The 14,949-nt window shown below is 32.7% G+C and overlaps 1 protein-coding gene and 2 long non-coding RNA genes across 4 annotated transcripts; 2 read left to right on the forward strand and 1 right to left on the reverse strand.

Moving 5' to 3' along the window:
• Positions 1-1,083: 1,083 nt before the first annotated feature.
• Positions 1,084-10,329, reverse strand: LOC107361814 (uncharacterized). 2 transcript variants are annotated; one of them, XR_003082123.2, is made up of 3 exons: positions 7,529-10,329; positions 2,206-4,668; positions 1,084-2,134 (listed from the first exon to the last, which is right to left on the reverse strand). XR_003082123.2 is itself a non-coding variant. In XM_015928737.3 (2 exons), exons 1-2 carry the CDS (start codon positions 8,356-8,358, stop codon positions 3,270-3,272), a joined length of 2,229 nt encoding a protein of 742 aa, XP_015784223.2. In that variant the 5' UTR covers positions 8,359-10,329; the 3' UTR covers positions 1,084-3,269. The 2 variants fall into 2 exon arrangements, 1 of the variants encoding a protein (XP_015784223.2); XM_015928737.3 differs by having other exon boundaries at positions 1,084-4,668.
• Positions 5,198-8,414, forward strand: LOC107361820 (uncharacterized). Its single transcript, XR_001568577.3, has 5 exons — positions 5,198-6,006; positions 6,085-6,742; positions 7,077-7,109; positions 7,253-7,348; positions 7,435-8,414. It is a non-coding gene; the product is annotated as an uncharacterized LOC107361820 (long non-coding RNA).
• A 1,829-nt stretch (positions 10,330-12,158) lies between the features above and the next one.
• Positions 12,159-12,894, forward strand: LOC107361817 (uncharacterized). Its single transcript, XR_016200910.1, has 2 exons — positions 12,159-12,262; positions 12,338-12,894. It is a non-coding gene; the product is annotated as an uncharacterized LOC107361817 (long non-coding RNA).
• The last annotated feature ends 2,055 nt before the right edge of the window (positions 12,895-14,949 follow it).

Raw genomic sequence — 14,949 nt, forward strand, 5'->3', positions numbered from 1 at the left:
TGCGAGTCAAAGACTGACTCCGGTGGTTCCCTAACCCTGAATTATTACCATTGCCTTCCAAGTAACCCTTAATAGCTCAAAGTAAAATTTACTTTATTTGCTTAATTTTTCCCACTTTACACAGTTTTCCGTGAAAAAAGTAAAGCAATACAACTAACAATTCAATTGAATTCAAAATTAACATTAGAATCAACCTTTTCAATGACATTCACACTTGAAAGATCCATCAAGTTATTGTTATTTGATTGCTATACTTTTGCTACTGTATTTGATTGACTTTTAATTATTTAACTATGACTGATTTTTAATTTGTGAGTTTTCATCGCACCAAACATTGTTCACCATTGATTTATTTTCATCTTCAGTCCACGTTAACGATTTACAGGGCAATAGTTATTGTTTTATTAAGCATCCATATTGGATAATGATGAATCGATTGCTTTAATTTACATTGATATTTAGTTACCGTTTTAGTAAATATTAATAGATTTTGTCTTGCAACTCGTATGTCCAACAGTCAGGCCTTACATTTAAGTTTGATATGGGTAACAACAGATTTCATGAGGAACCTTTCAATTGTAAAGTGACGGCTGCGCCAGTTTTAATCAATAAAACATGGCGAAGGTTTGTTTTTGTATTTCAATTCCGTTCAACTTTGATAGTTTTTAATAACAATGAACAGATTGTGAACATTTAGTCTTGAAAAATGTAACCACTTTGAAGTCAAACTGTTTTTTAACTGCTTTTACATTGAACATTTCGTTTGCCAATTTTATTAAGTGTTTGAGAGATCAACTGAAATACAATTACTGACCATTGAAAATTAAACTAAACTGTTATTTGTCCTTGATGTAAAATTGATTAAACTTGTCCTTTGAATTTCTTTTATACTGAGCATTGATTGTATGGATTGAAAAGGTTAGCTGATTTGATCTTCTTAGATAAATGATTTCTCTAATTAGTTATTATGGTAAGCAATATGAGAATTGATTGTCTAATCTAAATCGACTCTGATTGCTGTCTTGTGTTTGATTTAACTCATCGCGCTAATGAATGTCATAATTATTGATTGATGCAAATGAATTGAAAGTCATGTGGGATGAAGCCTTTAATTTTCATCTTTGATTGAGCTATTAACATGACGTAAATATTATAAATTGATTGCTTTTTGCAGACGATTATTTCACAATCAAAGACGCTCATTTGGATACAATTCAATGTTATCTGATTGGGACAGTTAATTATTATAAGAGCTTACATTGCAATGCAATTAACTTCCAACTTATAAGTAATTGATTTGTGGATGGATCCATAATTTATAATACAATGTAAATTGGTACTGATAAGCTTCCTTTCAGTGAATTTCTTCCGGTGGACATCAGAATAATGGTTATTTTATGAATTTATTATGAAACTTGACGACCAATCTTTTAATTCTCATTGGATTGATGGTAATATTTTTAGGATTTTCAATGCGAACTTTCACAGCAACAGCTCTTTTGGTTAAATAAAGCAGATTGGTAATGAAATGCCAACAAGCGAATGTGTTTCTGATTATTCCAACAGCTCGGCCCTTTTCATTGTTAGCATTAAAAGGCTCTTCTGTCAGACCGTCGTCTTCATTATGAGGTGGAAAAGTTGACAATGATCGGGTCACATTTGCCGATGAAGATGATGGCTGGGTTTCTGTAGATGTTATTACCTTCTTGCCATCTTTTAAATCACTCAGAACAGCCACAAATCCAATGACAAGCTCATAAAATGTCTGTAAACTTGATTGAAAAGTTGAAATCGCACCGTCCACTGTTAACATGTTATCTTTTGAAGTTTTGAGAAGAAACTTATTGAAACAAGCTTTTGACAATGATGATAACAATCGAGGAATCACATTTAATTTATTGAGATTTTTATACAAAAAAACAATTTCTGATTTACTAGACGATATAAGGTTCATCATTTAAACATATTCAAAATCAAGATAAATATTATCAGATGAAAACAAACATTATCTGGCAGTGATGAAACCGTTTATTGAAAGGATTGTAAGCTCATGATGTTTCACCATAATGATCGGTTTGCTGTCGATGAGTCAAAATGGGTAACAATCATAATAACTCTTTTTAAGTTTCTGTATCTGAATGAGAAAGAGATAGACAGAGAATTAGCGAGTTTTTAAGAAAGATTGAGAAGAAGAAGTTGAAATACCTGATAAAAGGGTAAGCAGAAGTATGAAGACAGTTTCAAATTAATTTTTTAGACAGGTGAGTGATAAAAAGAAGAAATGATGAAAGCATGGATGAATTGAATAAGGAAATAAATCGAAACTGAATAACGAAATTAGCTGTAACTTTAAACCAGTTATCCTTGAAGATCACTTCTCCTTTATTTTTTCATCACAGTCTTTGCTTACAGGCAAACCACTTGTCACCGTCTGAACATAACCACAGATTAATCAATTTATTTTCAGAATCATAAATTATCAGTTTTCGATGTTGAATATTACATTGATGAAGAAAAAAAATTCAAATTTTAGTCACAAATATTTCCTTTTTTATTCAGCCTTTCAGGGTGACCTCCATATCCAAAAATAACAGCAGCTTTTAGACTAGCGGAACTGAACTCGGTGATATTTATTATTTTGGTTGGAAATGCCAATTGGTCGAGCGAATCGCTACTTTTCTGAAATGTATTGCGTATTAGCTGATCCGGGAAAATTAATTCAATGAAATCAATTATTCAAATTTGATGATAAGGCAATGATTGTTTTAATGTTTGTTTTTCACTAGGAGTTTAGCAGTTACAGGTTGATATTGTATCTTCGGGGTAATTTCAATGTTTTATCATAAATTAAAAATATATTATATTTATGTATAAGTTTGATAATTTTATGGATTCCTTGTAAAACTCTGGTAGAAATAATAATTATGTATTCTATAAAATAGATATATATTAACGTTTTCAAGAAAACCTGGAATGTTATTTAGAGAATAGATCTTTTGAGGTAATTAAGCGATGGTCTTCGCATGGAAGACTTATGTATAAGCTTTGAAGTGTAGCTTTGGAAAAGACAAAATAACAATGATAAAAATATTATTCTTTGAAGTGAAGCCCGTAATTTGGTGCCAATGATGATGAAGTAAGTGAATGAAGATGAAAAAAAAATGATGGGAAAGATGCGATGGAGAGACGAGGTGAGTGAGTGGATTAATAAAAATTTCAACGCAAAATTAAATTAACAATTTGTTCTTTTATGTTGATAGCTTTAGAGGTTAACTATTACTAGATTGGTTTTTTTGATTATTAAGGGCTGCCATTGCTTCAGGATGTTTGGTTCTTTTGTGTTTAGATAAATCACCCGGCCATTTGAATATTTTGGGACACATATTACAAGGATGTCTTTCATTTAGATGAACACTACGGAAATGAAGTTTAAGTACATCAGGTCGGACAAATACCTTATTACATTCTGGACATGGACTGATATCGTTTGATTTGTTACCCTTTCTGGGTCTACCAGGTCCGCGAGGTTGAAGGAAGTCAGGCATTGTTTGTTTGCCGTTATTTGTAGTAGAACCGTTATTTACGTTCTTATCATGCCCATTTCCATTTGTTATGACTGTATTAGCTGCGGGTCCTGTTCTTAGATCGGTTATTAAAGGGAAACTTTCATCTGTGAAACCTTCTTGCCAATCTAAACTCAATTCTGGTGCAGAGTCATCTTGATCTGGTACAATTGTATCATTGGTTGTTGCTTGTTGTAATTGTTGATGAAGTTCAAGCAGTTTGGCCTCTTGTTGTTCTTGAAGTAATTGGAATTGCATTTGTTGTTGGTACTTTTGTTGTTGTTGTAATTGTTGTAATCTAAGTTGTTGTTGCCTTTGGAATATAACATCTCTATCAATACCTCCATTTGTTTCATAATCATCATTTTCCTCGTTTAAATCATCCTCGTCAATGTAATCACTAGCATCGTCAATTGTAGTCTTCAATATAACTGGACTATCATCATCTTCATCTAAACCTCCACCATTTGTATAATTTTCCTCTTTTTTCCTTCCATCTTCCCCATCTTCGTCTCCCTGAGCGTTCTCCGCTGTATCTGAATCAACCATATCATCAGAGGCAACAGTTTTACGAGGAATTGTTTTCTTGCGACGACCTCTGGATCTTTGCTCTTCATCAGTTTCTTTACTTTCATCGCTGCCTTCTTTCAAGCCATTTTCATCGCCATCATTAGCATTGGTTAAATCTTCAGCTTCATCAGCTGTGTTTCCATCAACATCAACAGTCTCATCTTCAGTTGATTCAGCTTGGTTTCTACTTTCTGCTCCATTAGGGTTACCATTGCCTTCTGATTTGCTTTTGTTGTCATCTTCAGTTTCCTCTTTGTTTTGATCATTCGAGCTATTTCCATTTCGGGCAGCCATTTGAGCCTTTATCTTTTCCTGAAATTGGTTAAAGCTACTTCCATTGCTTTGAGGTGAACCGGCAAATCGTTGAAGTAAACTCTTGGGTGAGACATTTTTCTGAATCAACTGTTGTTGCTGCTGCAACAATTGTTGTTTGATTTGTTGTTGTTGTTGCTGAACTCTAATCTTTTGTTGAAGCAATTGTCTTTGTTGAATATGTTGCTGCTTTTGTTGCAAAAGCTGTTCAACAGTTAAATGTCTGAAAAGAGAAAAAAATAGGAATGAATAAAACGAAATAACTAGTACTGGCAAAAAATCAGAGTCTTCTGAATGGTAAATCATGAAAAGAAAAATAACCAAACAATATCAGTCTATTAATGAAAGGGTTTTAAAGTTTGAACATAATCAGAACTGGTCACAATTACCAAACCAATCAAACGATTTAAAAGCAAAATTAGAATAAGGGCAAATTTGATTTTAAAATAATCTTAATAATTTAGTTGCCGTAAAATGGTCACAATGGCAAAACATACACCGATCCACTTCAATACACATCCGGATTTAATATACATTCACTGGTAAATGTGATTACTAAATTTTTTCATGTTTATCATAATTACCAACAACTTTAGACATTAAAGCCAACTACAGCATCTGAAATAGTGATTGTAGCAATCAACTGAACAAAAACTGTTATTCTAATAAACCTAATCGCATGAAAATTGGCATTATAAAAGTTTTAATAGAGACTGAAAATAAATTATATTTACTTCGATTGTATCATTTTTAACGAGAAGCTATTCTGAAATCACAATTGATGACATAGAGATAAACATTTAACAATATAATCCACAAGAATAATCCAAAGATGGTCAAAGAACGGTTTTTGTTAATCAAATACTCAAAAAAATCACTAAATAAAGGTAAAAATGTTAAATCTGACAACTTGTGAGATCGACTGTGTTGCCATTGGCAACTCGGACCATATGATCGAAACATGTGACTTTTCCCGGGTTTTACAGCTTTTTAGTGGGAAAACAAATGAGAGATTGACTCATGGAAAGTAACTTTCTAAACCCACTTTTTAGATTTTGTGTTTTTTTCTAATTTAATTTAGTTTCTGATTTATGTTTATATTTTGTGAAATTGGGTCAATCTTGACTTGCTTCTTTCCATCAAAATGTCATATATTTCGATTTAAGGCTGAATTAATGGAATCAAAACTTGAACCAAGTTTATAAATGTCTTCTTTTATCCCTCATTGTGCTTTATTCTCATCTGACAATTTGCTGTACGAATCTATTCCATCAAAGAAAATAGAGTGAACATGAAATATCAGTAAAAGGATGGTGGTGTTAGGTTTGGTGGGGATTGAAGAGTAGAAGAATGTAAAAGGTCAAAGAAACCCGAAAACCGGTTTTAAAGCTTTTTTTGGAGAGTGTAACCCATAATATATCAACATCGCCCATGAAAAAGGCCGCCATCTTTTTTCACTGTTTCCAGATTTTCTACCAACACATTTAACAGGAAACATCAACTTTTCATGTTACCTTCCTTATCCAAAGTTAAATCTCTAACCATCAACTGAATTTGTTGGGTAAAAATTTTACACATTTATCCTTTACGATACTTTAAGCTTCAATTTTACAGTTTTTCTTTTATTCACATCCAACAGAATCATCTTTCATCAAACTTTGACAAGATATGAAATGTTTGATGAGATTAAATGTTATCAACGGGAAAATGCAAAGACACGAAATAAGATGTGGATGGATTTGGAGAATCATGGAAAGATACTGATATCTATCTTATTAAGCTTGGAGAAATAATCAAGAATAAAAAATAGAAAGAGTGGAATGGGATAATGATGAAGAAAAGAACTGGAACTGGAATTGAGATAAATGAAGAAAATATAATGGCAATGATAATAAAAAAGCTGTTTTAATGATCTGGCCAAAAAAGTTAGCGAGGCCCGAAATAGCTATTACCTGTTAAATTTTTCGTGTTACTGTTAAACCATATCAAAAAAAAACTTCTTCAGGATGAAACCAAAGAAGCTGTCTGATAGTTGTAAAGAAAAAAGGAGAAAATTTTGCTAAATTCAAGTTTCAACTTCAAATACCTTCTCTTAATATCTCATCTGTTAACGAAGTGGTTATGAGATTTTAACTTCTCTTGGCGAGTCGTTGACAAACAAGATATCATATAGTAAAGGAAATGTTTCAAAACACGGATCTCTTCGATATTCTTGTAAACAATATTCAGTAATGCAAATCTGTATTGTTCTGGTTCACCAGTACGGAAACTAGCCCGGAGGTGATTCTTATATGGTGGTAAGATAACATTTCCAGGAGAAGCAATAACAGTCGAAACAATACCTACTTCAAAACTATTGCGTCAGTCTAAAAAGCTACCAGAAAATTCATGATCTAAACCTTTAGCAAGCAATAAAAAACATGAAAGTTTCAAACGATGAGACTAAACCATGAATGAATTGCACTCAACCCCGTTTTTTCAGCTCAAACATTTCGGGACTGAAAGAAGTTTGAAGAAAAGGCTAAAATCTCTTGACCCGAAAAAAACTGCTTCTCCTGCAAATCAACCTCTTGTACTAAGGCAAATTATAATTATACTGATGATTCCTTATTTTACGCTCTTATTAATTAGCTCTTATCTCTGGATCGAATGAATCTTCTAACAGTAAGTCTAATATACATTTTCAATACTTCCGTTTCCCTTCTTACCTCCTTCATTTTCAAGGTTGATTTAGTTCAATAATATATGACTTTTGTAATAATTGCTACCCTTTTACACAACTTAATTGTGAACCTAACTGTATCCAGTTCACCCTATCATTTGCATTTAAGAAAATTATTCAACTTCTGTGATTGGAATGCAATCCAACTTGAAACTGGGTTATTATGGTTCAAGAAATGAATGTATGTTATCTATTTCACTCTTACAGGTTCAACATTTTCTAATTAATGAATGAAATAACCTGAAAGTAATAATTATCTTTTCATAGGCAAAGAGCAATTCTAAGCAGTACGAATTTAACTACGGATAATATTAAAGTCTATTGAAGTCTCTGAAATGGCAACTCATATTTTACAACTTACCTTTGTTTATTGAGTGACGATAAATTGTGCAGCGATCTCATATTTTGAAGCTCTTGGGATATTCGATTTGGTTGGTGAAGTAAACCTCTAACTGAATCATGATTAACCATTGAAGAACCATTATCACCCATTAAGGCATTTGAAACCGATATTCCAATTCCATCGGCTCCTTCTAAAGTTACTCGGGATTTTTTCATCTGAGTCTCGTAACCCAAGTTGAAAAGTGAATTAACCGATCCATGGTTTGATGAATGATCCTCATGAGATCGTTTCCAAATGGAACCACCATTATTCATTGATGAGATGTGATTACGAATAGACTGCAGTTCAATGTCACCGTTTATTCCACTGATTGTATGATGATTATTGGATGTTGTTGAAGGTGATGCTGAAGACGAAGATGATGTAGATGAAGACGAGTTACCATCAACTTTAAGATCAGATAAACCAGAGACTTCAAGCTCTTTGGCAGCTTGAAGTACAGCAGATAACTTATCCCTTGACACTGAAACCTCACCCTTGTAAATAAACTCAACAATGGTTCTTAATTCACTAAGAGCCAAATCCTTAATTACTATAACTGGATACTGACAAGGATTATTGGAGAAGGGTTGTGATTCAAAGATGGCCCTAAAATAGGGTGAAAAAGTTGATAAAATAACACGATGAGCTCTAATTGTTTGTCCTCCTGAACATATTAGAGTAACATCTGTCATAGATTCAGTTTTAAGGAGTTTACTGAATCCCGAGACAACCTCATCTGAATGATTAACTCGTCGTAATCGCAGTGGTTTTTGAAGACCTCCATTGGCTCCATTAGATGACAACATATTGTGTTATGAAAAGGTTAAATTGTTGATTAAAAGAGATGAAGAAAAATGTTAAACAATGTGTTTAAAAAATTGATCGCAATAATTACAATGATTAAATCTCATGGACAAAATGAAAGGGTTCAATTTTGTTTGATATTTTCTGGTATAAGGCTCTGGATAATTGTAATTTCATAAAACAAAGTCAACACAATGGGACGTTTGGTGAAGTTACTCAGGGTCGTTGGCCGTATATTTGTGAGCGTTGACACGCCGTTGGCATAAGCAACGCTGTAATAATGATAATACTGTAATCAGCAACAGGTTAGCTTAACAACAATTAGAAAACACAAAATGAAATAACGGATGAGTGATCAAAGTTGCTACAGCCAGATAATAATGTAACCGAAATGTTTTATCGATGTTGGGCCTTTTTTTATGTTTAATTTGCTCTTTACAGTTGATATTAATTTGTTGATATTGACAGTTAAATCCTTTTTTTCTGGGTTAATTACAAATCTAATGGACTTTAATTCTTGTCAGTCCATTGGTGAAGTAAATTAATATTATTATTGTTATGAGTTGTTGATGGTTCACAGTAGTCGAACAACGCTTTTGATGATGATAAATGTTACAAGTTTAAAGTTGAATGGATTACTGATTAATCAAGTAGTTAAGATTTTGATTATCAGGTCATTCACATAATTTTAACACCAAAAAATAGAAGAAAAGGATTTGTAATAACAATAAATTTCTTGTGTAAAAACAAACAATAACAAAAACAAAATAAAGCAACAGATAGACAATTATAGTGATTTAACTAATTGTAAAAATAATTATTTAACATTGAATAATATAATCCATTTAATGAAAATGAAATATTGATTAGAAGTTGAACTTAATAATAGACTTGATTGTGGATAGCAATACATTTGATGAGCAATCAAAAAAAGTAATAATTGGTCGAGATGAACACAGAAGCAATGGTTAACTTGGTTGTTTTGATTTTTTGGTTCTGAAGGAAAGATGTCAAGTTAACATTTGGAAATAACAAAAAAGAATGAGATTGAACGGCAATGGAATGATGACGATGACGATAAAGATGATGAAGAGGATGATGAGGAGGAGGAGGTGGAGAAGGTAAGAAACAGGTAAATGTGAGAGAAAAGTCGGTGAACTATAAGAAAGAGAAGCGATCCTCGACGATATGTCACAGCATCAAGACTCAACACTAGATTCAGATTGAATAACATTTAAACTCTAACTCTTGCCGTTCTACCTGGCTCACTCTGGCCTTTCTCACTCAACACACACACACACTTGATCTTCCTCTCTTCTCTCTCTCTTTCTCTTTCTATTTGATCGTCACAACCTGATTCTCAGGTTGTGCGGGAGTCACATTTTTCTTAGCCAAAGGAGATTCAACAAGAACCTTGTAAGGCCACAAACATAGAAGAGGAAGAGATCCTTTTTCATCTTTCATCTTTCTCTTCTCTCTCTCTCTCTCTCTCTCTCTCTTCTCTTTTCATTACCTGTTTTAATTTGCCCTCATCATCATCGTTTTCATCCTCTTCTTGTGTCTATTTTTCTTTCTTTTACTCGTTCTTCCTTCTTGTTTATCGCTCAGAGAATAGGTTAGTTACGTTATTTTTTGTTTGCCCAAAATTCACTCAAATCTTTTTCCTCTCCGCTTTTTCATCCTTTTTCACCCTCTCTTCATCTTATCTTCATCATCTTTTTATCACTTCTTTCTCATCTCTTCCTTCTCTCTCTCTCCTCTCTTTGCCTGTGATATTTTCATCCTTCTCATGCATCTGATTGAGGCAAATGACCAAAGACCGGAAAGTTAATCTATGATTACTTTGACTTTGTATCAATTGTGTGAGTTTAGAGTGAAATAACCTCATTGAAATGATAATATCAAGACATTCAGATTATTTTAATTCAGTTTACTCACAAATTAAATATCGGATTGATTACAAATAAACATTCTTAACTAACATTGCAATCAAATCTTCTATCTGATCATTCCTTTTTCAGACCAACTTGCTTAGAACTAAAATGAACGATTTTTCGGAAACAAATGACAATAAAACGAGAAAACTATATCTTAAGTAAATCTTACTACAGCTCAACTATTACACTGTTACATTGATTGACAATCAAAGATGAATTGCAAAAATCGTTTAAATCATTACTGTTTCTTTTTTGTTACTATCATTAACTTTTTCAATGGAATCACAGTTAAGTTTAAATATCAAAAAACAATGAAAAAGACTAAAATATCTGATTCACTTCAACATTACGATATTAAGAATAGTCTGTTTCATGATAGTTTAATCTTTAAAAGTACTGAATATTTTTACCAAATTAAAAATCAATAAACTTAATTGTTCAAAATCATGTTATTAATGGAATGAAAATTGAAATGCCATCGAAAATAATATTGATTAAAGCAAAAATATTTACTTAGTTGGATTTTCTAAAATTGAACGAAAGTTGATCATTTGCATTTTTGTCATACACATTTTGATCAAATAATCTAGTTTATTGCAATTAATGCGATGGAACTGACTTTTTCCAAGTTCAATAGTTCATCAAAAAAAGCTTTATTATTATTGAAACAAATTATCTACAATATTGTTGGATATCCAAAGGATGAACCTCTTCAGTCAACAATCGAAGCTTTAAGTGTATTTGAAAAGCGCACTAAATGGTTTCGCTGTCTTAACTATGGATTTGTCCAATCAAAGCAAGCAAAATCATCGGATAAGTTTGATTATATTAGTTGGGCTATTCGTTTGACTGCTGTTATCAGCATTATTAGAGGATTGGCTTTAGCTTCAACCAACAATTCCTGGTATCATTTAATTTTAGGTGATCCACTGTTTGGTACAAATATCCTACCTTATGCTTCGTTATTCATAAGCATTTGGCTGGCTTATATTTATAGTCTCTTCGAATGGTTCCGTTGGGCTGAAAGGTCAGGATCATTATTCATGTTATACGACTTTCACCAATGTCGATTGGACAATTTTAATTCACTTCAACATGAATTGACTGCTTCTTCATTTGCAACCTTTCGTACTCTCACTCACATCATTAGTGTCTTTTTTTCCCGTTTCCTAGTCTGGGGTGTTTTCATGATAACTCTTTTGATAAACGGTCCTTTGCTTTCTAATCCTTTCTATTATCATAATTATGTGTTCACAATTACTTCATCTCTATGGTCAATCAGTTTAACATTTCCTATGGTTTACTTGTTTAATTGTAGCGCTTCTATCGGTTGTTATTTCATTTTGATATCGCTTCTAATGTTGATACGCTACAAGTCACTGGTTAAAAAAGGATCCATTGTTAAAGTAACTGCTTCTAATTTAAATCGTGATGTCAGTTATTTGGTCAATCGGACAATTAGTTTGGGTAATGAAACTGATGCCCTGTCCCGTTCATTAAAGTATCTCATCCTCTATTACATCATACTCGCCTCAATCGTATGTGATCTGGGTATATTTTTTGGTATAATTGTTCCGAACGAGTCAATACTGATTCGATACATCCTATGCTCTATGGGATTTCTTGTCATCGCTTTGCTTGGAGCTGCTTTGTATTTTAATGGGGATCCTATTCAAGATGTAAGATTTGGTTTATCAAGTAAAACACTCACTTTCACAATTAATCATTATTTTTTTCCAGCTCAGCAAGCTCCATAGATATTTCCTACAGATTTTATTGAAGAGACGATTTACTAATCACAGCAATGAGCTTTTCAAAGTAAGCATCTCTGGTTTTATTGAGTCAGTGTTTAATTATTGTTTTATGAATCATTCAACAGATTTATGAAATTTTCGACCGAGTTATCGGACCTTATAATGGTGTCAGCGCAGGCGACTTCTGTGTAATTACGAAAAGATTTTTTTTAACGGTGATTTTACACACAAACCCTTTGAAATCTTATCGAGAAATAAATATTTCTTAAACCGTTACATTTATTTTACAGGTTTTAATGGAAAACGCTTCGATGCTTATGTTATTCACCTGTAATGTTCAAACTTATATGCAAAGGAAGTGAACTAAAGGTTTGCTCTAATTTGATTAAATCAGTCAAATCGATAGCGATCTTGTTTACTGCTCTTTCTTTCCAATTTCATTTCTTGTCCATCTTGTTCATTGATTCACAAAAAAGAGGTTTTGCTTGATATTTAATGGACTAACCAAGCTTGAAATTTATCATTTTACGAACAAAGGATAATCTATTGAGAATCTTCTTCTTACTCTCTCATCATTTTTTCATCCCTTTTTGTTCAACTTGATCCTCATCTAACAGGGTTTTCAATCTCCTCCGGTTAAACCGGTTCCTCGATTTAACCCGTAAAAAAACCAACATGACCGGAGATGGAAATATCTTGTGGCTCTTTCATTGTCTTCATCATTCCTACCTTTTACCTCATCTTTGTCTTACCCAACCAATCCTGGGTTACCTATTTTTATTTCATATTATACTATTATAATGATGATGATCAGCATCAGGATCATTAAAATTAACATTTATTATTATATTTACCGTTGCATTGTGAAGTTAGAAGGCTAAGAAAAAGTCTAATGTTAATGTTAGATGAGGCTCTGAACGGTCACTTTATTTTATTATTTTCATGTTTTGGTGTGTTGATTAAAATTAACACACAAACATGTATTATAACAGTTTCTTTTTTTCATACTATTTGTGAACAAAATTCAGGGAAGAGTAATCAAGAAGAAGAAGATGATGATGAAAAAGAAGATTAGAAAGATGAAAAGAAAGAGTTTGATGAATCTGTCCGGTTTTTTTACTTCACTATTTAGGTCATCAAGGAGAAAGCACCGCTCTTTACCTAATGTGGGAATCTAATTTTCATCATCTCTATCATCTTCATCATCCTTATTATCACAATCCTTGGTGCAATCAAAAAATGGGCGAAGATAATTCTGTTTTCCCAACTTAATCATAAAAGTGACAACACTAAGCTTTCAACACTGAAAATGATACAAAAAACTTCACTATCAGTTTAGGTATTTATTTGGTTGAAAAACGCAGCCACCGAATCACACCCCACCTTGAATTGTTAATCCTAAACATTGAAATAACTTTACCTGGTTACAGCTATTTTTGGACCAAATTTTGTATCAAAATAGTGTTCTATTGATTACAACTGTAATTTAACTCGCAATAAAGTTGAGCTTAAATTAGCTTAAAAGCTGCTTCTATTTTGGTACAAAAACCTTAACCAGTTGAATTGGAAATATTGAAAACCAGAATCTCTCATTGAACCATTTCCCATCAAATATGTTTCTTATTAGTTTAAAACCAGATTAACCAGTGGATTAAGAGTCGGATAATGTTCAAACTACTAATCATTAGATTAGTTAATTGTTAACAAATATTTTCTTATGAGAAATGAAATAAAATTAAATGTATAAGCTGAACCTGATGAAGCTTAACTCTGTTTCATAATAATCACTCACCATTAAAGGTTACCAACAGAATGACCAGGGTCATTGAGATTAAAGTTCACAGTTAATTGACAGAGGTTTGCTGATAAAAAGTTCATTGGCCTTACAGTTCCATACTAATCATCATCATCTTTGCCTGTCTCTTCCATAAAACCTGTCTCTGTTTGTTGAATAGCTGAGAGTTGATGAAAACCTGACAATAAGCATGTTGATGACATGGCAATGAAAATAAAAGACTCTCTAGTGCAATTCCGAGCTTATAATTGATGAAAACCTGAATAAGGCCAAAATAAGGCAAGATGAGGATCTAGGCGGAAGCTTTTCAATTCTTACTCAACAGTGAGGACCCTCAAATGATGATAGAAAGCTTTGTAATTTTGTGAATATGATGAAAAATTAACATTAAAAACTGGTTTCTTCATATTTTTTTAGGTTTGTACTGGTGCTAAGTTAAATCTGTGGTAAGTCATATCATGATTATCAACCGTTTGACCATGAAATCGGATGATCACTTAAAGATGGCCAAGGTCATTGAGATTAAAGTTCACAGTTAATTGACAGAGGTTTGCTGATAAAAAGTTCATTGGCCTTTACAGTTCCATACTAATCATCATCATCTTTGCCTGTCTCTTCCATAAAACCTGTCTCTGTTTGTTGAATAGCTGAGAGTTGATGAAAACCTGACAATAAGCATGTTGATGACATGGCAATGAAAATAGTCTCTAGTGCAATTCCGATGAACAAAACCTGAATACAATTAAGGTCAAAATGTGGCAAGATGAAGATCTGAAGAAGCTTTTCTTTTGGCAGTGTAAAGACGGAGAGAAGGTTGAAAATTAATGATAAAAAGCAGTGAGTTGAGCCTAGACCTGTAAAAACCGTAGCATCTTTCAACCTGATCATCTACACCATCTTCATCATCATCATCTTGTTCATCTGCTTCCTGTTCCAAGACGTTGTTTGTCTCCACATTTCTTAACAAATATTTGCTCTCCTCATTAGTCTCCTCTTGATCATCCTGTAGATCTAGCTATCCCAGTTGATTCCCTGGTTCACTGCTCACTCAATCCCCTGTCATCATCATGTTCCTCTTTTTACTACCAATGTTGACCTTAATAGCAT

This window comes from Tetranychus urticae, chromosome 1 (assembly GCF_039701765.1).
Source record: "Tetranychus urticae isolate SD_2017Ah chromosome 1, NJAU_TeUrti_SD_1.0, whole genome shotgun sequence".
Lineage (NCBI taxonomy): Eukaryota > Metazoa > Arthropoda > Arachnida > Trombidiformes > Tetranychidae > Tetranychus > Tetranychus urticae.